Genomic DNA, 24,491 nt, shown 5'->3' on the forward strand with positions numbered 1-24,491 from the left:
ATATGAGAGGTAGTTTCTGAAACTTGGCCTCTTCTCAGAGATGAAAGCTACAAGGTAGCCCTGAATGGACTTAGTAATTGTAACTACTGGAGTTGTAATTCTAACCTGATTGTGAACAAACTCTAGCAAATGTTTTCAAATACACATGGAGTACCACAATTTACTTCACCCAGCACAGAAACCTAAAACTGCCACAGTTATGACCTGCCTGTTATTTCAAACTTGACTAATATTCACAAAACCCATTCCTCTTAGCCACTCTATCTGTTCAACTAATTTCTATTCTTTGAATAAAATTAATTTAGTGATGTCTATAGCCAGCCTGGTGCACATAAAAATCAATTCTTTACATGACCTTAAAACAAGAAAGTACTTTTTGGGCCCTGAAAGATTAAACATCACTTGCTACAATAGTAAAACAGTAGGAATGATATTTTCCCCTTACATCTTGGCACTCTCTGTTAAGAATGAAAAATATAGAAATTTCCAATCCCATTATTCTTGTTCTATTCTCTCCATAATGTTGCCCAAAGAAATAACCTCTGTTGTTGTGAGCTTAACTATCATAAGTAGATCTATTTATTGACACTGAATTTTCTCCATTAATTCTCTATTATTCCACCTCTAAAGCAGCATTGGATTCTCTGACAGATATTCAAAAATACACCATTCTTAACATCCACCAAGGTCGTGGCTGCTCATAGCAAAGATGTAACTGCTCCTCCTCCCTCCACAATTCTGCTGTATGGATCAGCCAATCAACCATGAGCATTTACCTGTTATCTGAAGGAAGAAAGTTAACACAGGATACAATTCATCACAATCTTTTTCTTTACACATGCCTGTAATTGAATCCTGAGACCTGATTTTCACAAATCCTCTACGTTCATCTCTTTATTTTCATCTGGACTTCTTATTTGAGACTTGGTCATTTCACACTTGAACTAAGGCCAACGTCCCTTCCCTGCCCTTTGTGTTCACCAAGCCCACACCCTCCACCCTGTCAGCCCAATCAAGAGTTAAAACTGTTAAAATTCTTTTCTCAAAATTCACTAAATGTATTAAAGTTACATAAAGCTTTTAAGTCCATCTTTAAAATACATTTTTCTATTTATAAGTCCAAGGAATTTTAATATTTCCCCCTTCTTCTCATAAGAAATTTTCAAATATGCTGAGACGAAGACTAACACAATGGCTCATCTGCATGCAGAACCCTCAAAGTCAACAACCGTAACCTTCTTGCTATATTTGTATGTGAAATATATTTGAAGGTAAATTATAGACTTTATAGCACATAAACGTCCATCTTAAAACTTTTTCCAGGATTCAGCTCTTTAAAATAAGGACATTCTCCTACATAATCCCATGCTAATATCATATCTAAGAAAATAATAATCACGAATAACATATAATTAGCCAGTTCATATTACAATTTCTTCAATTGTTCCCAAAATGTCTTTTAGGACTGATCTTTTTTTAAACTAAAATTTAATTAAGATACATATATTACATGTATCATTGTGTCTCTGTAGTCTCTTTCTTGATGTCATCTCACTTTTGTTTACAGGGTTTGATTTTCTGAAGAAAACAGGCAATAATACTCTGCATGATGTATCTATTTTTCCACTTGTGTGTGATATACTTAGCTTCTTTCTTTACCCTTGGTATGTCCTATTATGCCCGAGTAAAGTCTTGATTAGATTCAGATTAAAGTCTTGATTAGATTTTTGGCAGGAACACTTCAAGGGCGATTCTGTGAACATCATACTGTACACATCTGTAGCCATTGATGTCAGGCTGCCTCACTATTAATGATCCATAGCTTGATTCCTTCATCAAGGGGGCTTCATGGTATTTTGACCTTGCCATCAAGTTATTTAAAATGCACTGAACCCCAATTAAAGAGGCTTAATAACTGTATGAAACCCTATCAACCCCAAGCTACCTTGCTTCTCTGATCTATCCCTATACTTCTTCCCTATCCATTTCCTGCAACACTCTCTTTCCTCTGTTTAGCTTTTCTCTGATATGATGTGTGAATTAGGTCTCTTCAACAATTGTCCATTTTCCTCCACCATCCAAATAAAATCTTATTCCATGAAGCTTCCCTGCAGTTAAATGCATTGGTCACAGTTCTCTTTGGGTTTTCAATCCCAAATTAATGGCCTAAATTTTATAATGTGCCACAGAAACAAGGACTTCTGCCGAATTTATTTTGTAGATGACCTCTCGTGTCAATATATAAAAATCGGTGCTTATTGATAACTACTGCATTACAAATCTCAATAAGTGAAATCTAGAACTAATAAAAATGCTTACATGCAGATTTTTTTTTCTTTGTCATTCATTTAAAATCTACCTATACCTCCTGGCTTTGTCTATGTTTGCAAACCAACCATAGTAAGAAACTACAAATGTTTTCAAGCATCTTTTCAGGGCACATCTAGATACTATTGATTATTTGCCAATAATGCATTTTTTAAATTATTGGGTTATCCTACTTGCACAAATATATTGGGTAATCATGAGCATCTAGCAACATTTTTCATGAACAGGAAGGCAAATGCTGAGAACATTTTCTGAAAACAGGTGTTATTTTGAAGTTGTGTGATGGTGAGTACACATGAAAAATGAATTAAGAATTGAGATCACTGTCTGGATCATTCAGACCAAAAGTCAGAGAAGTATCCAGATAAGGCAAAATTATTCCACTGAATTTGAATTATTTGGGTAACTCCATCAATTATCCTATTAATTTCCACTGTACAGTCCAGTTTAGACTTTCAAGTATATAATTTGTCTTCATCTTTTCTCACTAGCAGTCATCTGCCTAATTATTACAAAAGAATAACAAGTCTATTATGCCTTATTTTCTTGCTTTTTATCATCTGTATTCCAACTTGGAAACTGGGGAGAAAGGCACTGGGCAAACAGTTTTAAAAGGATCTGCTTTTTCCTTTCTCTATGACCAACCTAAACTGGAATGACTAAACAATACAAATGGACCAAATTCAGCCTCACTCTCCAAGGCTAGTCTGGGGCAAAACTATAAAGTGTATAAAGTTTATCCTCAGCCTGACAGTTCCTATGAAAATCTGCCCTCAGCACAAAAATCCAGTCTCTACTTCTAAGCTAAATTTAAATTGGTGATTGCTATGGTTTAAATATGAGGTGTCCCCCAAAAGTTCATGTGTGAGGGGCTGGGGTTGTGGCTCAGTGGTAGAGTGCGTGTGAGGCACTAGGTTCAATCCTCAGCACCACATAAAAATAAATAGATAAAATAAAGGTATTGTGTCTAACTACAACTAAAAATAATATTTTTTTAAAAAGTTCATGTGGGGGACAATGCAAGAAAGTTCAGAGGTGAAAAGATTGGGTTATGAGATGCAAAATCTAATCAGCCTAAATCTAATTAATCCACTGACAGAGATTAACTGAGCGGTAATCTGTAGGCAGATAGGTTGTGGCTAGAGGAGGTGTATCACTGGGGACACATCCTTGGGGTATGTATTTTGTACCTGGTGAGCAGAGCTCTCTCGCTCTCTTGCGTTCTCTCTCTCTCTCTCTCTCTCTCTCTCTCTCTCTCTCTCTCTCTCTCTCTGTCCTGGTGGTCCAGTCCTGAGCTGCTTTCCTCCACAATATCCTTCCACCATAATGTTCTGTCTCACCTAGTCCCAGAGCAGTGGAGTTGGCTATCTGTGGATCAGGACCCCTAAAACCATGAGTTTTAAACTATTCCCCCTCTATGTTGATCTTGTCAGGTCTGTTGGTCACAGCAGTGAAAAAGCTGACTAATAAAGTGATGTGTTCTTCTTCCCTAAAACATTTGAATTTACTGGTATCCTCCAAGGAAATATTTGCAAAGTTCTGTGACAATTGCAAAGTAAGAATCACATTAAGTATCTTGTTTAATCATAAAATCCATAAGCATCATATTTTTGCAGATAAGGAAACTGAGGGCTGGGAATATAGCTCAGTTGGCAGAGTGCTTGCCTCACATGCACAAGGCCCTGGGTTCAATCCCCAGCACCACCACCACCCCCCCCAAAAAAAAAGGAAAGAAAGAAAGAAACTGATTCCCCACCATCATGCTGGACCTAGGGCCTTAACCAAGGTCTCTTAACTTTCTAAGGATGTTCCTTCCATTCCCATGTGCTTCCCCCATTCAGGTCTACCAACCAATCTTCCCCTCTTCTCTTAGAAGAAAAGTGATAATCCTACATTGACTTAGTACCTGAAAGTGTTTTCCAGGTTTCTAAAGCAGTAACAATTGATTCTGCTATACACACAGGCTCTCTCTCTCTCTCTCTCTCTCTCTCTCTCTCTCTCTCTCTCTCTCTCTCTCTCTCTCTCTCTCTCTCCTCTCTCACATGTGCGCACACACACACACACACACACACATACACACAATTTTTGCAATATTCAAGAAAGAACAAAAAGAATAATAAATTCACTTTACCTATTCTTTCGTTGAGCTATCTGTTTAAGCCATAACCAAAGGATAGACAAACAACCACAGGACAAAGCTTACATCGTTATCATATCATCCCAAAATACAGCAACACCAAGTGGTTGGGACAAAGAAACCAAAACTCTCAGGTTGCCTTCGCTATGCACATTCAATGGTGAGTCTTGTTTTTGTCTTGTTTGTGATGGGGTCTGGGCCCATTGCCCGAGCTGACCTTGAATTCCTGGGTTCAAGTGATTCTCTTGCGTTAGCCTCCTATACCTACTAACCTATAAATTTTCAAATGTCTTTGCATAATATATATTCTTTACCCATATCTCATAACTGACATGTTTTGTACATGGATTATCCTAACTGAAAAAATATAAGCAGAAAATTATGGACTTCCAACAACATTTCTGGAAGTTCACTATGTAAAAATATTTGATACATCAGAAATCAGCAAGATTTTTCTGTAAAGGGCCACACACAGTAAATATTTTAGGTTTTGCAGATCATATGCTCTTGTTAGAAATTCTCAATTCTGCCATCATGCCATGAAAGCTGGCACACACAATACATAAATGAATGTGTGACTGTGTTCCAATAAAACTTTATTTATAAAAACTGGCCATGGGTCAGAGTTTATAAACCTCTTCTACAGAAAATAATTTTTACCAAGTCTGGCTTTTTTAGTAGAATGATACCAGGTCTAGAATGCATTACTAAAACAGCCTGGGCAATGGTGCTTACCTGTGACCCAATGGTTTCCTGGAAGCATCGGCCAAGCTGTGTTTTAGCAGCCACAGGATAGACATGCGGAATGACCTGCTGGTGTGAGTATGTGGAATGCACAGTCTGGGTCTTCTGGACGGGAAGCCCTTGGTAAGAGACTTGGGATTGGCCTTGCTGAACTTCTTTTACCTTCTGGCCTGTTGGGCCATCAATTCTTGAAACCTGATGGATCTGGACAGAAGCCTCAGGAGGATGTTTCACATGGATATTAACTATGTTGGGAGGAAATTTCACTAAAACAAATTGGGAGGAAAATTTGTTAGTTAGGAACAATTAGAAGGCAAGTCAGGATTTAAACATGAAAATAAACTTAATATAAACACATATTTGTATGCAAACATATTGAATGTAGAATAAATTATACACATAAAATACATATCTTTTTGCTACATAGACATCAAAAGTCTTGAGAAGCAAATGGCATGCTCAAAATGAAAATTAAATCTGTATTTATATATTTAAAAAATAAAACTACAATTGTATAAAGCATTTTCATTTTTCCATTAAAAGTGGAAAGCCAAGTTCACAAAGCACAATTCACTTACCCTTAAATGATATAATAAAATGATATAATACACACATACACACACGATACCAAAGTGTATTATTTTACATCTAGAACAAGATTTATTTTCTTCTCTTTTAAAACAAAATCTCATCTTTGGATGCAAAAAACTCAGGTTTTAAAGAATAAAAGCCAGTAACACTTTTCTGACCCCATTTTTAAAATTGTGCATTTAAAAGAATGAATTAGTCATAGAACTTTTACGCTCCAAGTGACCTAGTTTATCTTCCTCTACAGATGAACAAATCAAAGCCCAGTGAGGTTAAATGACTATTTAGAACTAAAACCAAACACTCTTCAACTATGAAATTCAGCTACTGTGTGATCCAGTAGTTTGTTAATGCTGTCAGGGCCAGAGCACTTCTTCCTACATCCCAGGCCTTTCAAGAACAATGACAATCACATTAATCAGTCCTTGTTGGTAGGAGTCCCTAGAGCAGTATGGACTCCTTGCTATTTTCTTCTTTCCTAGATACCAATTGTGTTTGGCCTAGAAAGTCCTGCCGCTGCATCCCTCGTCCCACATCCTAGCTCCACTGCTATTTCTCAGCCACATATCACACACTCCTTTCTGTGTCAATACCAGCCCTGGCCCTGGCCATCTGCTGAGACGCGGCTTCTATATGGGTTTGACAGGTTAACAGATTTCTGCAAACGGGCAAAATGAGACTATAAAACTTACCTTTGACTCCTTGCTGGCTAGTCATGGTCAGAGGCAAGGTATGCGTTGAATGGATGACATGGGTCCCCAATGCCTTTCCTGGCTGCTGGGAATGCTGAAAAAGTTTCGGCACACTGGCACCATGGACCGGGATCTGACAAAGCTTTCCTGTGAAATTTGGAGGGCACTGGCATTTGTCCCTTGAACTGCACTGGCCACCATTCATGCACGGAAGATGGCAAATCACTGAAACGGAACAGAGAAAATGTGGAGGGTTAGTTTCTCGATAGTTGAGTAGCAATCAACCAAGAAACCCCCAAAACACACAGCCTAATATGGCCATTTTCTTCCCGTTTACTTTATAAAAATGTAAACTGAGGAGTAAACATTATGCCAAAGAGAGCCTCTATTATTCCTTACCATTTCTTGCCATCTTAAAGTCATTTAACTCTGTTAAACTTTGTGATGATTCTCCCCCAAGAATGGAAAGAAGAATCCACAGAAAAAGAACATAAGGAAGCCACACAGACTCACTGTCTATCACAGTGACATTTTAAGTACCCCTGGCAATCTGTAATTACTTTGTTTCCCTATTTAATCACTACTTTGCTGTCTTCCTAGATTATAAACTCCTTGAGAAGAGTTCTGCCTTAGTAACCTTTATGTTCTCAGTACCTAGAACAATGTCCAATATTATGTGGATATGAAATAAATATTTGCTCAAAGAATGGATAAAATGAGAGTGATAAAAATAATATCTGTGGGAATTTCATTCTGTGTAAGACACTGAACTCAGTGCTACCAGTAACAAAAACCAGGACACCCTCAAACACACTTCATGGGAATTTTCAATCTCATTTGCAGTAACATGACCCAGGTGACACCTCGAGTAGCAGAGGGATTAGTAGTTTGGAGTTAACTTATTTGGAATATCAAAACATAAGAGAACACATTAGGTGACGAATTTTAGGAAGAGTTTTAAACTCTGGCTAAACTCATTTTACGGTCAACCTCATCATATCACTAATTAAAAAATAATAATCCCTCAACTCTTCTAGCTTTTACCCCCTCTAAATCCTCTCCTCTGTGACCACATTTCCCAGAACTGTCTGTTCGCTTCTCAATGCACTGCAATCTATCTTGGATCGGAATAAGTCTTCTCTTTCCTCACCCTCTTCTACACAGAAACTATCCTCCCTAAGGTCCCTAATGGTCTCCATGTTGCTAAACTCAATGGGCTGATTTCCATTTCCACTGGTTTCCACGACGCCTCACTTGTCTATTTTGCTCTTTCCTCCTTGAGTATTTTATCTTAATATTCTTTGCAGACTGCTTTCTTGACTTCTTCTTTAAATGTTTTATGGCTTGGTCTTGAAATCTTCATAGCTAACTCTACCGGCTCTACTATGATTTCATCCTGTCATATGCTGAAGTCACTCAAATTTATATTTCCTGGCCAAAGATTTCTGCTGAGCTTCAAACTGTCTGCTACTGTATATTTCCATGCAGACATTCCACAAGCACCTCAAACTCAAAATGTCTAAATTTTGAATTCACTGTCTTCTTTGAAATACCTTTACCCAGAGTGGTGCTTACCCAAACCTGAGAATCCCCTCCTTCGCTTCACCTGTTTAAACATCCAGTCCTGGAATTCCTCCCTTCTGAATATTCATCAAATACATCCAGTTCTTTTTGCATCACCATGCCTTTGTTCCTTCCATAACCTCATCACTTATGAATCTCACCTAATGCTCTATAATATAGCTGTATTCAACTTTATTCAGTATCCCTCACCAAGTCTAGACCTTTTTCAGGCTGAGTCCTCTGCCTGGAACATTCTCCCATCTTCCCCCTCTTCCACTACCTGACTTCTTACCTCTCTATTAGATTCCACTTAACCCTGGAATCTAACATTACCTGTTGCCTATCATCTCTGCTTTCACAGAAGCTCAGTCATTATGCATCGTGTCAGGTATCTTATTATATAACAAATGTCTGACTACTTTTCTGTATATATTACTCAACTGGAGTTCTATGAGGCCAGGGAATATGTCTTGTTATGTTTTACCCCTAGAATGGATCAGAGTCTAGGAAAAAAAAATGCTTAAGGCTTGAACAAACACCAAATGAAGAAACGAACACATTTGTGCCTACCATTTTTTCAAACACCACTGTATATAACATAGAAGATTCCATCCTTGCCCTTCAAGAGCTTAAACACTAACAAAGAGACTGACTAATGTATAATAACTAACAAGTAGCAAATAAAGGATAAAGGAAAATTCGAAATACAAATCCTTCAGAGCTTCAGCGAGGAAAAAAATCCATTTCTAGGAATTCAAAAAGGATGTCACAGTAGAGATCATTTAGAATAAGTCTTTGAAATGGGACAGAACACAGAAGAACGCATTCTAGGAAGACACAGAAGACAGGCAGCCACAACGGGGAGACAATGAGTAAATCTTTCTGGTGGAAACCTTGGATCTTGAGGGAAGGGAAGGGATCAGGTGATAAACTAGAAGGAGGTGGCTTGAGTCAGACAAAGGAAGTTATTAGAGGCCTGATGAGGGGTTTGGATTTTATGCTGTAATGAGTAAATTACTTTAGAGGCTTCAAGCAGAGGATTAAGCAAGGTTGAAAGCGTGTTCCAGGAAGATTACTCTGGTGATGGCATATGGGATTAGCTGAAAAGAAAAGTGACAACCCAGGGAAAGTCAGTTAGGAAACTATGATAATAACTGAAAGACAAGTTAAAAAACACACACGCCTGGATTAGGATAATGGCCAGAGGCACCACTGAAGGAAGCATGAAGTAATCTAATGCTGGGGGAGGGGGAGAAGATCAGCAGAACTTCTAGAGACAGACAGTAGGAGGAAAAGGGCAGGAGAAGGTAGAGAACGAAGGAGAGGGTTGGAAAAACTTACCAAGTCCCCTTGGTAGTTTACCCAGAACTGTGTTCAGGGCCTAAGTTGCAGATCAAGTCAAAACTATACAAGCTGGATGGGGTCTGGAGAATACTTTTTTGCTAGTGCCTGATCTACTCTGTGAGGTCTTGGTAAGAAAAGAAGTCAAAGCTGACTCCAAGGATGAGTCAATGACACAACGGTGCAATTCGGAGCTGAATTTCTAAATCACAGCTTGGCTACAACGGATGGGCTCAATGTGTACTAGGCAAAAGCAAGAGGAGCCAGACCCAGACTTCAGTGTCCTACAAACAAATTATAACGGGAATACAGACAGTCCTTACTTTGCACGCTACAATTTAAATAATGTCAATCCCCCGACAACATGGTTCAAACTTCCACTCTCACAGTATATTAACTGAGTAATTGCATCAAGTACAAATTTCACCGCTAGCTCTTTGGTCCACAAAGTGCTCAGTGAATAACAGAGGTGCGTCATGACCACGGACCAATCGTGTTGCTTCATTCCAAGTCGGTTGGTGATGGGTCACTGACACACCTGTTCCCCACATCAGGCATAGACAGCAGAGTGAGGAAACCACAGGATGTTTTACAAAAGCAGACAATCAAAAGACAACATGGGCCAACCACGCAGACAGTAGGGCAAAGAAATGAAAAGCGGCAACACTAGAAGTAAAATTTAAAAGTGTCGGATACTTCCCAACTTTGGATCAGCTTCCAACACCTTGTCCAAACTTAAAAAGGAAGATGACAGGTCCCTCAGGGGAAGGAAAGCTAGTCCATTTCATGTTGTACAATGAGAAGGCGGCAAACAAGTTCCAATTATTCTTGATTAGTTTTACTCCAAGAAATAAAATACTTTAATTCTCAATGTTTGTGACATTTGAATTATAGACTATAAAATAAATAGGAATTTACCTGGTTTCCTAATTTCCTTGTTTATTTACAACCTACACTAAAAGATTTTTATGGGCTGACAAAAATATTTGAAGGTCATAGAACTTGAATTTTTCCATTGATTTTTAAAAATTTTTATTTGTTTAACTAGTTATACATGACAGTAGGATGCACTTTGATACATCATATATATTGGATATAATTTCTCATTCTTCTGGTTGTACCTTATGTAAAATCACACTGGCTACATAGTTATATATGTATATAGGGTAATAAAATCTGATTTATTCTACTATCCTTCCTACTCCCATGCCTGCTTCCTTCCCTACACTCCCCTATACCTAATCTAAAGTAACTCTATTCTTCCCTAGCCCCCCCACCCATTGTGAATTAACATCCGAATATCAGAAAAAAATAGTTGGCTTTTGTTTTGGGGGGATTAGCTTATTTCACTTAGCATGATATTGTCCAGCTCCATTGATTTACTGGCAAATGCCATCATTTCAATCTCCTTTAATGCTGAGTCATATTCCATCATATTATATATGTATGACAAATATATATATATATATATATATATATATATATATATATATATATATATATATATATACACACACACACACACCATACATATATATTACGGGTTTTTTTATCCATTCATCTGTGGAAGGGCACATAGGTTGGTGCCGTAGTTTAGCTATTGTGAATTGAGCTTCTATGAACATTGATGTGGCTGCATCACTATAATATGCTGATTTTAAGTTCTTTGGGTATAAACCAAGAAGTGGAATACTGGAATCAAATGGTGGTTCCATTCCAAGTTTTCTGAGGACTCTCCATATGGCTTACCATAATGGTTGCACCAATTTGCATTTCCACCAGCAATGTATGAGTATACCTTTTCCCCCACATCCTTGTCAACATTTATTGTTGTTTGTTTTCCTGATAATTGCCATTCTGGGGTGAGATGAAATCTTAGAGTAGTTTTGATTTGCATTTCTCTAATTGCTAAAGATGTTGAATATTTTTTTATGTATTTGTTGATCAATTGTATTTCTTCTTCTGTGAAGTGTCTGTTCAGTTCCTTTGCCCATTTGTTGATTGGGTTATTTGTGTTTTTTTTGGTATTAAGTTTTTTGAGTTCTTCATATATCCTGATAATCAATGCTCTATCTGAGGTGCATGAGGTAAAGATTTTCTTCCATTCTGTAGACTCTCTCTTCACATTATTGTTTGTTTCCTTTGCTGAAAAGAAGCTTTTTGGTTTGACTCTGTCCCATTTATTGATTCTATTTTACTTCTTATATTTTAGGAGTCTACTTAAGGAAGGTGGATCCTAAGCCAACATGGTGAAAATTTGGACCTACTTTTTTTTCTACTAGGTGTAGGGTCTCTGGTCTAGTGCCTAAGTCTTTGATATACTTTGAGTTGAGTTTCAAGTAGGGTAAGAGAGAGGGATTTAATTTCATTTTGTTACATGTGGATTTCCAATTTTTCCAAACCATTTATTGAACAGGCTATCTTTTCCACAGTGAATGTTTTTGGCACCTTTGTCTAGTATGAGATAACTGTACTTTCGTGGGTTTGTCTCTGTGTCTTCTATATTGTAATACTGGTATATATATGTATCTGTTTTGGTACGAATACCATGCCATTTTTGTTACTATAGCTCTGTGGTTTAGTTTAAGGTCTGGTATTGTGATGCCTCTGCTTCACTCTTCTTGCTGGATTGTTTTGACTATTCTGGGTCTCTTATTTTTTCAAATGAATTTCATGATTGCTTTTCCTAGTTCCACAAAGAATGTCATTGGGGGGCTGGAGTTGTAGCTCAGCAATAGAGAACTTACCTCATACATATTAAGCACTGGGTTCAATTCTCAGCACCACATATAAATAAGTAAATAAAATAAAGGTCCATCAACAATATATATATGAATGTTATTGGTATTTTAGTTGGAATTGCATTAAATCTGTATAACACTTTTGGCAATATGAACATTTTGACAATATTAATTCTGCCTATCCAAGAGCATGGGAGGACTTTCCATCTTCTAAGGTCTTCTTTGATTTTTTTATTTAGGGTTCTGTAGTTTTCATTGTATAGATCTTTCACTTCTTTCTTTAGATTGATTCCCAAGTATTTTATTTTTATTTTTTGAAGCTATTATAAATGGGGTAGTTTTCCTAATTTCTCTTTCAGTAGATTCATCACTGATGTATTATAACCTGCTACTTTGCTGAATTCATTTATGAGTTTTAGAAGTTTTTCTGGTAGAATTTTTTGGCTTTTCTAAATATAGAATCATGTTATCAGCAAATAGTGATAGTTTGAGTTTTTCTTTTCCTATTTGCATCCCTTTAACGTCTTTCTCATGTCCAATTGCTCTGGCTAGAGTTTCTAGAACTATGTAGAATAGAAATGGTTAAAGAGGGCATCCTTGTCTTTTTCCAGTTTTTAGAGGGAATCCTTTACATTTTTCTCCATTTAGAATGATGCTGGCCTTGGGTTGAGCATACATAGTTTTTATGATATTGAGGAATGTTCCTACTATCCCTAGTTTTTCTAGTGTTTTGAATATGAACAGGTATTTTGTCAAATGCTTTTTTTTTGCATCTATTGAGATGATCATATGATTCTTGTTTTTAAGTTTATTGGTGTGGTGAATTACATTTATTGATTTTGAATATATTGAATCACTTGCATCCCTGGGATGAACCCCCACTTGATCTTGATGCACTATCTTTTTTAAGATGTTTTTGTATAAGTTTGCCAGAATTTTAATGAGAATTTTTGCATCTATGTTCATCAGGGATATTTGTCTGAAGTTTTCTGTCTTTGATATATCTTTGGTTTTGGTATCAGGGTGATATTAGACTTATAGAATGAGTTTGGAAGAGTTTCTCCTTTTCTGTTTCATGGAATAATTTGAGGAGTACTGGTATTAATTCTTCTTTGAAAGTCTTGTAGAACTCAGCTGAGAATCTGTCTGGTCATGGGCTTTTCTTGATTGTTAGGCTTTTGATGGCATTTTCTATTTCATTACTTGTAACTGATCTGTTTAAACTCTGTTTGTCCTCCTGATTCACTTTGGGTAGATCATGTGTCTCTAGAAGTTTGTTGATGTCTTTAGGTTTTGTATTTTATTGGCATATAAATTTTCAAAATAGTTTCTAATTATCTTCTGTATTTCATTCATGTCCATTGTGATATTTCCTTTTTCATCTCATATTTTAGTAATTTGAGTTTTCTCTCTTTTTCTCTTCATTAGTGTGGCTAGGGGTTTATCAATTTCATTTATTTTTTTCAAAGAACCAACTGTTTGTTTTGTCAATTTTTTCAATTGTTTCTTTTGTTTCAATTTCATTGATTTCAGCACTGATTTTAATTATTTCCTATCTTCTGCTGGTTTGGGTGTTGATTTATTCTTCTTTTTCTAGGCTTTGAATTGTAGCATTAGGTCAATTATTTGTTGACTTTTTATCCTTTTAATGAATGAGCTCGGTGCAATTAACTTTCCTCTTAGCACTGTCTTCATGGTGTCTCAGAGATTTTGATTTCTTCTATTATTCACTCATCATTCAATAGCATATTATTTAGTCCCCAGGTGTTACAGTAGCTTCTATTTTTTATTCTGTCTTTGATTCCTAATTTTATTCCATTATGATCTGATAGAATGCAGGGCATTGTATCTCTCTCTCTCTCTCTCTCTCTCTCTCTCTCTCTCTCTCTCTCTGTTTGCTAAGAGTTGTTTTATGGCATAAGATATGGTCTATTTTAGAGAAGGATCCATGTGCTGCTGAGAAGAAAGCATGTTCACTTGTTGATGGATGATGTATTCTATATGTGTCCATTAAGTTTAAATTATTGATTGTATTGTTTAGACTAGAGTTTCTTTGTTTAGTTTTTGTTTGGAAGATCTATCCAGTAGTGAAAGAGGTGTGTATAATAATACCACAGTATTATTGTGTTGTAGTCTATTTGATTTCTGAAGTTGAGAATGGTTTGTTTGACGTATGTAAATGCTCCATTGTTTAGGGCATATTTATAGTTGTTATGTCTTGTTGATGTATAATTCCCTTAAGCAGTATGAAATGTCCTACTTCATCGCTTCTGATTAACTTTGGCTTGAAGTCCACTTTATCTGATATGAGGATAGAAACCTCTACTTGTTTACACAATCCATGGGTAGTATGTTTTTTCCCATCCTTTCACCTTCAGTCCATGGATGTCTTTGCCTATGAGGTGAGTCTCCTGGAGACAGCATATTTTTTAAACAGTTTTGTTTTTTAATCCAATGTTTTCTGATTGGTGAGGTTAGGCCATGAATGTTCCAAGTTATTATTGAGACATGATTTGTGTTCCCTGCCATTTTGGCTTATTTCTGGTTTTTAACTTTTGACTTAGTTTCTCCTTTTTTAAAAAGTATTTTTAGTTGTCAATGGACCTTTATTTTATTTATTAATATGTGGTGCTGAGAATCAAACTCAGTGCCTCACACATGCTAGGCAAGCACTCTACCACTGAGCTACAACCTCAGCCCCTTAGTTTCTCCTTTGACCATTCCTTTAGTGTTATTCCTCTCTTTGCTGGTTCCTCACTATTTTTTCTCACTTCATCCTCATGGAATATTTTGTTGAGAATGTTTGGTAGAGCAGGCTTTCCAGTTGTGAATTATTTTAACCTTTATCACAGAAATATTTTATTTCATCTTCAAATCTGAAACTTAATTTTGGATATTAGATATAAAATTCTTGGTTGGCATCCTTTTTTTTTCAGATTTTGAATTATTCCAGGACCTTCTAGCTTTGAGGGGCTGGGTTGAGAAATCAGCTGAGATCCGAACTGGTTTCCCACTATACGTAATTTGATTTTTTCCTCTCACGGCCTTTAAGATTTTATCTTTATTCTGTGTGTTTGTCATTCTCATTATAATGTGTCTTGGTGTAAGTCTGCTATAATTTTGTACATTTGGGGTTCTTAAGCCTCTTATATTTGACTTTCCATTCTTCAGGTTTTGGAAATTTTCTGATATTATGTCATTGGAACAATTGTGCATTCCTCTGGTTCATAGCTCTGCTCCTTCATGTATCCCAATAACTCTTAAATTTGGTCTTTTCATGTTATCTCATAATTCCTGGATGTTCTGTTCTTGGTTTCTTACCATCTTCTCTGCATGGTCAACTCTATTTTCAAAATTATTTTGTCTTCATTGCCTGAGGTTCTGTTTTCCAAGTGGTCTAGTCTGTTGGTTATACTTTCTATTGAATTTATAGTTTGGTTTATTGATTCCTTCATTTCAAAGATTTCTGCTTTGGTTCTTTTTTTCCCCACAACCTCTAACTCTTTATTGATGTAATCTTTCACTTCCTGTATTTTTTACTTAATTTCACCTGTTATACTATCCTTTACTTCACAGACCATTTAACCATGTATATTCTAAACTCTTTCTCTGACATTTCTTCTACTATTTGTCAGTGGATTCTGTCATTGGAGCATCTTGGTTTGTTTGGGGCATTTATTTCCTTAGTTTTTCATGTTGTTCATGTGTTTCCCATTTAGCAGTATTGATCTAAGGCAGCACAAATTTTACCCTGCAGATCTACAGTGTCCCTAAAGGTTTCCAGCACTCTCCTTCAAGGGGGGAGACTAGCATCAACAGCACCCATTACAAACAACACACAACCCCAACCCCACTAGATCCTGTCAAGATTTCCACAGTTTTCTCGCAACAAACAGAAACAATGAGTTCAATTACTGTCCACACTATACACAGTAAATTTGCTAAAAGGGTTCACATTTCCAAATGTTGGACAAAGAGAGAACAGAAGTTCATGAGGGAAGAGGAGAGAAGACAGAAGCAAAAATCTATAGTAAGACCAGAAGACAAATTGACAGAGACTGACCATTGGGAGGAGAAAAGATACAGAATCCAGGAAAACAGACAAGGAAGAGGAAAAATATATACAATAAAAATGTAAAATGTAAGAATGTACAACAAAACTGCTAAGTACCATCATACACCACAGTCCTCAAAAAACTGATGCATGAAAAATACCTGGTCCTAGAAATAGCAAAGATACTAGAGAAGAGAAAACAAAACAAAACAAAACAAAATTCAATGGAAAACTGAACAACTGTTTACTTCAGAGTTTGAAGTTTTCTCAGGCCTGTCTCTGATTCTTGATGAGATTGCCAGGTCCAGACCGGCCCACACAGACCCAGTCACTATGCCACTGATCTGGATTTTAGATACCCCAAGGTTGGCCACGTTGCAGTCAAGATCTCCACGTTGGTTCAACTTGCAGGGAGATCACCAAATATGGGCTCCCTTAGAGGAGCGACCCTGAAAGGAAGCTATGAGGCGGCGATCATCAGCACTCCCAACAGGAAGACCCCAGGCACAGCCAACCTGCAGGCACTTCACACTGGACCTCCAGATCTTAGCCACTGTCTCCAGAGGTGGCTGCACCCCAAGATGGTGGTGGCAGCAAACTGCGGGCCCCCTGGCCCTGCGGGCCCCCTGGCCCCCCGGGCCCCCCAGATCCTGGCTTGAGTCCCTCTATGGAGGCAGCTGCATGTAACCAAACCTGCAGGCCCTCTAGCATGGTTGTCTGGGCAGTGGCTGTGGGTCAGCAGCAGCAGTGATTGGCAGTGGCACTCAGAGAACCGTTTGGCAGCAACAGCACGGGTGGTAGCACTGCCCCGAGAAAAGACCTGCGGGTGACGGTAGAAAGGGCAAGCGAAAGTAGCCCTGCCCGGAGAAAACACATATGGGCAGCTGCAGCAGAGGTCTCTGCGGCAGCGGTTTCCACTTCTGCGGTGTCCATTGATTATTAAGATGCAGAGTGAGGACTTCCAACATTCTATACTAGAATAACTTCCTATTTAGAACCATACTTTGTACAAAGAAACACGACCCGATTGACTTTTCCTAGACATTTCCAGTATCTAGAATGAACTTAATGAACCTCATTTAAGTCTACCTTTAAACCCTGAGATAGCTTCTGTGCAATTGTTTCAAGGACTCACTAGCCTGTGGGTACAGCAGTAATTCCTGAACTCCAATAACTGTGTCTCCTCAGTCATAAAGGAAACAGTTTCTGCTTGACTTATTTCAACCAATAAAAGGCCACTATTCATAACCACTCATGAATGAGAAATAAAATATCCATTCTCTTGTTCCAGCATTTTCTAAAATCTAAACTATAATAAAAAGCTCTTTGCCTCAGTTCCATAACTGCACGTTGAGCCCTTTGTGGCAGGTAATCTTTTTACACCTAAATAGTCTTTTTGTATCAAAGAAAACAAATTTAAAACCAACCTACAAATGTTAGGATTTAGGTATGAATAGTTTCTTTCTGTTTCAAGAGTTCATGCCACTCTCAAAACACTGCAGAGTGATGTACTGTCTACGCTGCCAATGTTCTATAAAACCTCCTCAGAACATAAAGAGGAAAAGGAATAAGTTATCTTTCGGGTTGACTTGAGAAGCTTGAGGGATGTTGGCTGTGCGTCTGGCTATGGCACATATATTTTTAAAAAATTAAACTAGAAGGTGTAACATAGAATACGGGCTGAGAAATTCCATAACCTTGTCATTGTGACATTTTGCCGGCCATCTCGGGAACTCACGGCATTGCATCATATGGTCATCTGGGAACTATTGCAAATAACAAGAAGTATGTGGGCTTTCAGCCTGTTATTCCAAAAAGTGCAATTTCATGACAAACTCCCAAAGTAATTCCTGATACTACTATAAAAGGTCAAACGAGCAAAAAGTTTCAGGCTGGAAGAACAGCAAGTTGGAGGTTTCAAATATGTCAAGCGTCTCAGTTGCATTCCACCATTCAGTTTGGTCTATAAAACGCTGTGGGTACTCAAGAAATTGGGCTGACTGAGTTACTCATTCTAGGCTGCAAATCAGAACCTAGTTTAAATGAGCAAATATTAATGACTTGCATTCTAATTTAAGCACACTGAATTTTCTAACAGTCTCAATTACAAAACAGTACACAATATCTCTCTTTTTTTCTTGTCAGCTGATGATAAAAATACTTAAGCTACTTGATCCCAAAAGGTGCTCTGAGAACATTCTCGATCCTTGCGTTGCAGACTCTGGCTACTCTACTCATCCATGGCTTTCTTTGCCAGCAGACAGAGGGTTTCAAGTTCTTATGGCTGAGGCGGGACAGAGAATGACAAGCTCCATATGAAGGAAACCCACATCTGCCATTTCACAGAACAGACACTTTTGATTTGAACAGCTACTTCAACTTCTCTGCTTGTTTCCAATTAGAATTATAATGTCCCCTTCAAGGACCTCAGCATTCTTGTTGAAATGCCTTGCAGCATGAGGAGGGTAGGGAACAACAGTAATTTTTTTTAGGAAGTAAAAGTTATTCCCTTATTTCTCCCACTATTTAGTAAGAAAGTGGGTGAATACTGTAGCTATGCAAGGCTTTGAGGGTACCAAATAGGTTATGTAATCATTAAACACTGAGATAGAGATGTAGCTCAGCAGCAGAGCACTTGCCTAACATGCATGAGGTCCAGGGTTCAATCCCTGGCACAGCAAAGCTAAACCACTTCAGCAAACTAGGGCTTGCTTTCAGAACCCCAAAAAACAAGGGTATTCTTGACTTTTAATTCCATATGAACCCTTCCAAAAAAGAACAAATGGAGCTGAGAGACAAGAAATGGTTACCTGCTTCTGACTCTGGAATGGAGGAACCAAGACAAATCCAGTGATGGGAAAAGCTTGCAGTGGAGTGTTTGCCAAAGAACAAATAACATGAGCTAAGCTCTTAGGTGAGATGGTTTGGAAAGGACCAGAACATTTCTAAAAGGAGGCCAATGTGGCTGGAGAATGGGAGAGGAGAAAGGGAGACAGAGTGTGTTAAAGAGACAGACAAGGACCAGACACAGGGCACAGAGGCTGCCTTATATCTTTCCAGAAAAACGTAATAAGTTAAAACTCAGGGCAAAATGAATCACAGGAGACAGAACCAGGAAAAAAAGAGCAAGGTTAAGTAAGCCGGGGGATCCGTCACTGTCTATATGCTAACTGTGTGCCATAAATTTGGCTTTGAGTTTCTGGGCCTTATTTTATATATTTAAATGACTAGTCCGATTCCAGTGAAATTTCTAGAAGTTTTAATATAAAACTCATTCGATATATAATATTTCTAAAGATAAAAAAAAATTTTTTTAACACATGAGCGAAGAGACTAGTCTCCCTAGCACATGCAAAAGAGGAAGATAGAGTTTGAAAGAGATCTGATAGTTAAAGCTAGACAGTTAAAAATGTACACACCACATTCCCCTAGCTAGGAAGCATCTTTGTTTTTGTTGGTTTTTTTTTTTAGAGATATGTGCATTTATTAGGCATCTGATGTGAAAATGCACATATTATGGTTAAATTGTATTATAATGAGTGTTTTGTTGTTATTGTTGTTTGTTGTTGTTGTTTGCAGCACTGAGGATTGAACCCAGGGGTGTTCTACCACTGAGCTAAGCTACATCCTCAGCCCTTTTTATTTTTAAAATTATTTATTTATTTGTTTGTATCACTAAGTAGCCTTGGCCTCCAAAACTGCTGGGATTACATGTGTGTGCTGCACATCTGGCTTAAAGTATTTTCAATTTCATACTTTACAAGGACAATGGGATTTCACAAATATTCATAGTTACAAGTTAGTTTTAAACTTTATATGGAGAGGGAACTTAAAAAATAATAGTAATAATAATAAAAAGCTACGCAGGACAGTGTAAGCATGTGTTGGCGTATAAGGAATCATTACAAGGAAGGTCCTTCATAGCAGTCCCCTATTGTTGAGGGCCACAGCCGAGTTGGGATGAAAAGGGGTATATATCCCCCAAAGATAAACTTAAAATAATCCTTTTTACTCTAAACTTTTAAAATTTGGATTCATCAGGGCTTAGTGCTGCGGAAAGGCATATGTGTCCAAAAATATGTACATAAGCCTAAGGTACTTTGGAAGGATATTCTAACAGGACAATGGAAAGGTCCTGACCCAGTGATTGTCTGGAGTCGGGGTTCTGTTTGTGTGTTTCCCGGCCAGGGAACCAGCAACCGGAAATATCCCTCCCCCGGCGCTTCCCCAACCAATGGGAACTCTCCGGGAATCCCCGTGAGAGCTCAAGCGGAACTCAACGGGAACTCCTTTCCCGCCAGAATTCAAATGTCATCATCTTAATGGCTTGCTAGCGTCACCTCTCAACCACTACTTCTGGCAAAAATGCCATGCGTCATCCCGACTCGCCTGTGGCTCTCAACAACCTATGGAAGGCCAAGACCATTATCTTCATAGAACAACACAGTGGTGAGACACACATCAGTGCTGGGAGGGTTATTTTTAATCATTGGTTTAGATGACCTGATGGAGCTGGGCATATCTTTGTTTTTTCAGATTTAAAAATTACGATGACCCTTTCATCCATTGCTACTTATCAAACACTGAGGACACTGCACCTATGTTAAAGTAAATGGAGATTTTAACAAGTGCAAAATATCAACCTGAATGCAGACAAAAATGCCAAGAATGTCACTAATTTTAATGCTGGTGGGCATCAGGACACTCTTCAATACCACATTCTGTTTATAATCCAAGAGATATGAAGCCCTACCAGACACACCAAAGCTTCCAGCTTGGGATGGGTCATTCGTCATCTTAGCTTTGTTTATAGTTTTCTGCTCATTTATCATCAACCTCAGGCCAGATGTGAATATTTAATTCAATCTAGTTTTACACTTTGCATAACCTAAGAACTCAGTATACGGCGCACATCACCAAATTCCACTTCACTTTCTCCCTCCCAGAAGCTGTCATTGCTGCTATCTCCTAGTAGTTTCCAAAATTTCCAGCCTCTTTTCCTTTAGGAAAAGTGTAGCAATCTGTACAGGATAGTAAGCATGCAAATCCCACACACCTTGAGTTTGGGGCCTTCTTCAAAAACTCTGGGGCAAATGATCTCACTTTGTGGATTTTAGCATCCCTGTCCATAAAATGAAAGAAATGGGTTCAGTACATGGAGTCTTTTTCATCCTTGAAACTGTGGTTCTCAAAACTCTAACCAGGTTAGTAAAAACAGTGAAATTCAGATTTCCTCATCTCATCTAATGTGATGGGCAGAATTTAAATTTTAAAATAGAAACATATGTATATCCAGCCTCTGGCAGCCTGAATTGAAGGGACTGGAGTTCATCTGTTCAGGGGGTGTGTTTTATTTTGATTTTTAATGTATAATCAGACATTGATTCACATATAAGTTTCATACTTATTGACAAAGTAGTGAAAGAATGTTGTGGACTTGGGAAAGCTGACTTAACTTTGCAGAAGTATATAAACATGTCATGTAGGAGAAATGATAATGCTGCACGATAATAGGCAGTGAAATCAATTTCATAAAAACAGTGACATGCTTCAGTGCCACGGATTCTGCTTTTTTAGGCAGTATCGCTGCAACCATCTGAAGGGACACGCTGTCACTTCAGTTACTGCTGCCTGGCATTTTCTTTAATATGCTTGCAAAAATGCTCTCTCAAAAACCAAGTAACACAGCTCAAGCCTCAGTTACATACAGTAATATTCAAAATAACCATAAAAGTCTTTTAAAGCTCATTTCACCACTACAACTTGCAAACTCGGCTGTGCCGCCTCCAGAGACTAGGTTCATACTCCAAGTTCATTAATATCTGGTTGGTATTTATTTATTCCTGAGTCTCTGAAAAGGTCTTGCGATGAACCTAAATTTAGAATTTTTAAATATTTGCAAAGTCAAAACCTCAACACACATATCTAACTTAAGTGTACCAAACTGCAATAAAACCCTCTGACATCATAGCCAGCCAAATTCTTGTAGCTGTTAAAGTCTGGCCCAAATATGGACTCCAAAATAGAAACTTTCTTTCAAAGAAGAAAAAGGGGTGCTGAGTAAGAAGACAAAAAGGAATCCGAAAGACAGCCAAAACCTGGGTGGGGGATATAACCTCATTTCTGTATCATTTAATAATCTGTCCTGTATTCTAATTATTCTGTTCCATTTTCTCCTACTATATTTTGAATATGTATGAAAGAGGCAATAATGTTTTCATCTTTGAATCCTTCATGCTTTATAGCATAGCATTTTACAGAAAGAAGCTCAGAGAAAAAAAAATATTGACATTGTAAAGATTCCAGATTTTTTAAAAAAAGGTGTGTCGGCATCTCTTTTACCACTTCTGTTTGTTTTGTTTTGTTTTGGTCTGATAAAATATAATTTTAGCTGCTGTGCTCTGAATATCTGAAACCTAATCCCCAAAGTCGTAAGTTAATGGTGTTTGGAGGTGGGCCCTTGGGGAGGTAATTAGGATTAGATGAAGTCATAAGGGTGGAGCTCCATGATTGCCTTAGTGGCTTTCTAAGAAGAGGAAGAGAAACCCACTTTGGCAAGCGGACTCTGTCTTGCCATGTGATGCAGGACTGCAGAAAGTCTCCATAAGCATGAAGGCCCTCACAAGAAGCTGAGTAGAAGCCAGTGCCATGCTTTGGGACTTCCAGAACCATGAGCTAAATAAACTTCTCTTTGTTATAAATTACCCATCCTGTGGCATTTAGTTACAGCAGTAGAGATGGATTAAGACACTACATAGACAAGAGCAATAGTTTTCAAACTATGTCCATAAATTGCTGAGGTTCCTACAGAGGTGTTTAAAGTGACCCTAAATCATCTACTTCAACTGCCTTATTCTATAGAGGATGAGATACCAAGGTTGTTTCACTTAGAATACCACAGAGGTAGTGACAGAAATAGGTTAAGAACCCAGGTCTCCTCAACTCTGTTTCTGTCCCATACACCTCTCATGACAGTGGAGGGCTCCCGGTGGCCCTCACATCTCATCACACAGCCTATGCCAATCCCATTTCAGTATTCTTCAGCAGGTACCTGTGCTTCATAACTGGTAGCAGGGTATGGAAACACAGCCTTAACTGAGATCTAGGGTTTGGCTTGCTCCAGAGCAGGTAGACTTAGGATCTTTGCCAGGAATCTAAATACAAATTGGTTCACATTAGAACATTTTGTTTATTAAAAGAAGAACAAAGGAATTTCCTGGGGCACAGGCATTGGAGGAACAGTAGGAGTCCAGTCAAGAACAATGAAATGAGAAAGGTACCCTTTGTTGGGGAGTGTAGACACCATTTCCAGCATTGAAGAAGGTTCGATTGCACACTGTGGGTCCATCACCTGGCCCTCTGAGCTCCAGAGTGGAAAGCTGGATAGATGTTCCAACAGAGGGTTTGCTGTCTACCTAGTATGGGCCACACGAGGTTCTAATACTTGGCAAACTTCAGCAAACAAAATAGACACAGTCCCTGCCCTCCTGACAGTGGCCTTCTGTCATCTCATCATGGTGGCCACACAAGCAGCACTGCTTTGGGGTCCAGAAGTCAAAAGGCAGGATGGCGTTGGAGAACAAGCTATTCTATCTGTTCTGTGGGTTACCACACAGTCCTCGGGCACTTGAAGGGAGCATGAAGAGACATCAGGTAGAGCATGTCTCAGCGTTCAGGGACCCACCACAGAGCAGTGGCAGGGCTCCCCTGAGACTCTCTCTGCAGCTGACCTCGGAGGACCTGGTCAGGAAGCCCTGGGTGATGCTTATGTGGTAGTCCACCAGCATGGGGTAGAGCTGGGCAGCACTTCTTGGGGATCCTTGGAACCATTCGTAGGGGACGCAGGTAAGCAAGCAAGAATTTGGGCATAATTTGGCTTGGTATTATTATATTATCGATGGCCATAAACTAGTAAAGCCTAGAGGGGTGTTCTAGCTAGTTATAATTACCACCATTTACCTCTGTGCTCTTTTATAACTACATAGTCTTCATACTGTTAGGTGTTACATATTGCTACAAAGTTTTAATAACTGAGATTTTTTTAGTAGATATAAAACATTTGAAAGATGGTAGATTTCATCACCATTTCTCTACTATTTGTTTAGGTTGCATTTCTTTTTAAACTATTACCCATAAAGCGGTAGGCAATATCCTCAAGCATATAGTTCAATCCTTCTTAGTAAATAATTTCCTCAGGCTTTCAATTAATATTTATTGATTGCTTAGTATGCACTAGGCGGTATGCTGGAAGATACAGTGAGCAAGGAAAACACATGAGTTCAATAGTCTCATGTCACCATCTT

At 38.2% G+C, this 24,491-nt stretch overlaps 1 protein-coding gene across 7 annotated transcripts in view; it reads right to left on the reverse strand.

Annotated features, from left to right (window-relative positions):
- Ltbp1 (latent transforming growth factor beta binding protein 1) overlaps positions 1-24,491 on the reverse strand; it is a 386,831-nt gene that overhangs the window by 171,991 nt on the left and 190,349 nt on the right. For all 7 annotated transcript variants that reach the window (XM_078029401.1, XM_078029398.1, XM_078029399.1 and 4 more), the window contains 2 exons: positions 6,490-6,714; positions 5,201-5,475 (listed from right to left, as the gene is read on the reverse strand). In XM_078029401.1, the coding sequence (XP_077885527.1) occupies positions 5,201-5,475; positions 6,490-6,714 (500 nt within the window). The remainder of the gene's footprint in view (positions 1-5,200; positions 5,476-6,489; positions 6,715-24,491) is intronic.

This window comes from Ictidomys tridecemlineatus, chromosome 12 (assembly GCF_052094955.1).
Source record: "Ictidomys tridecemlineatus isolate mIctTri1 chromosome 12, mIctTri1.hap1, whole genome shotgun sequence".
Classification (NCBI taxonomy): domain Eukaryota; kingdom Metazoa; phylum Chordata; class Mammalia; order Rodentia; family Sciuridae; genus Ictidomys; species Ictidomys tridecemlineatus.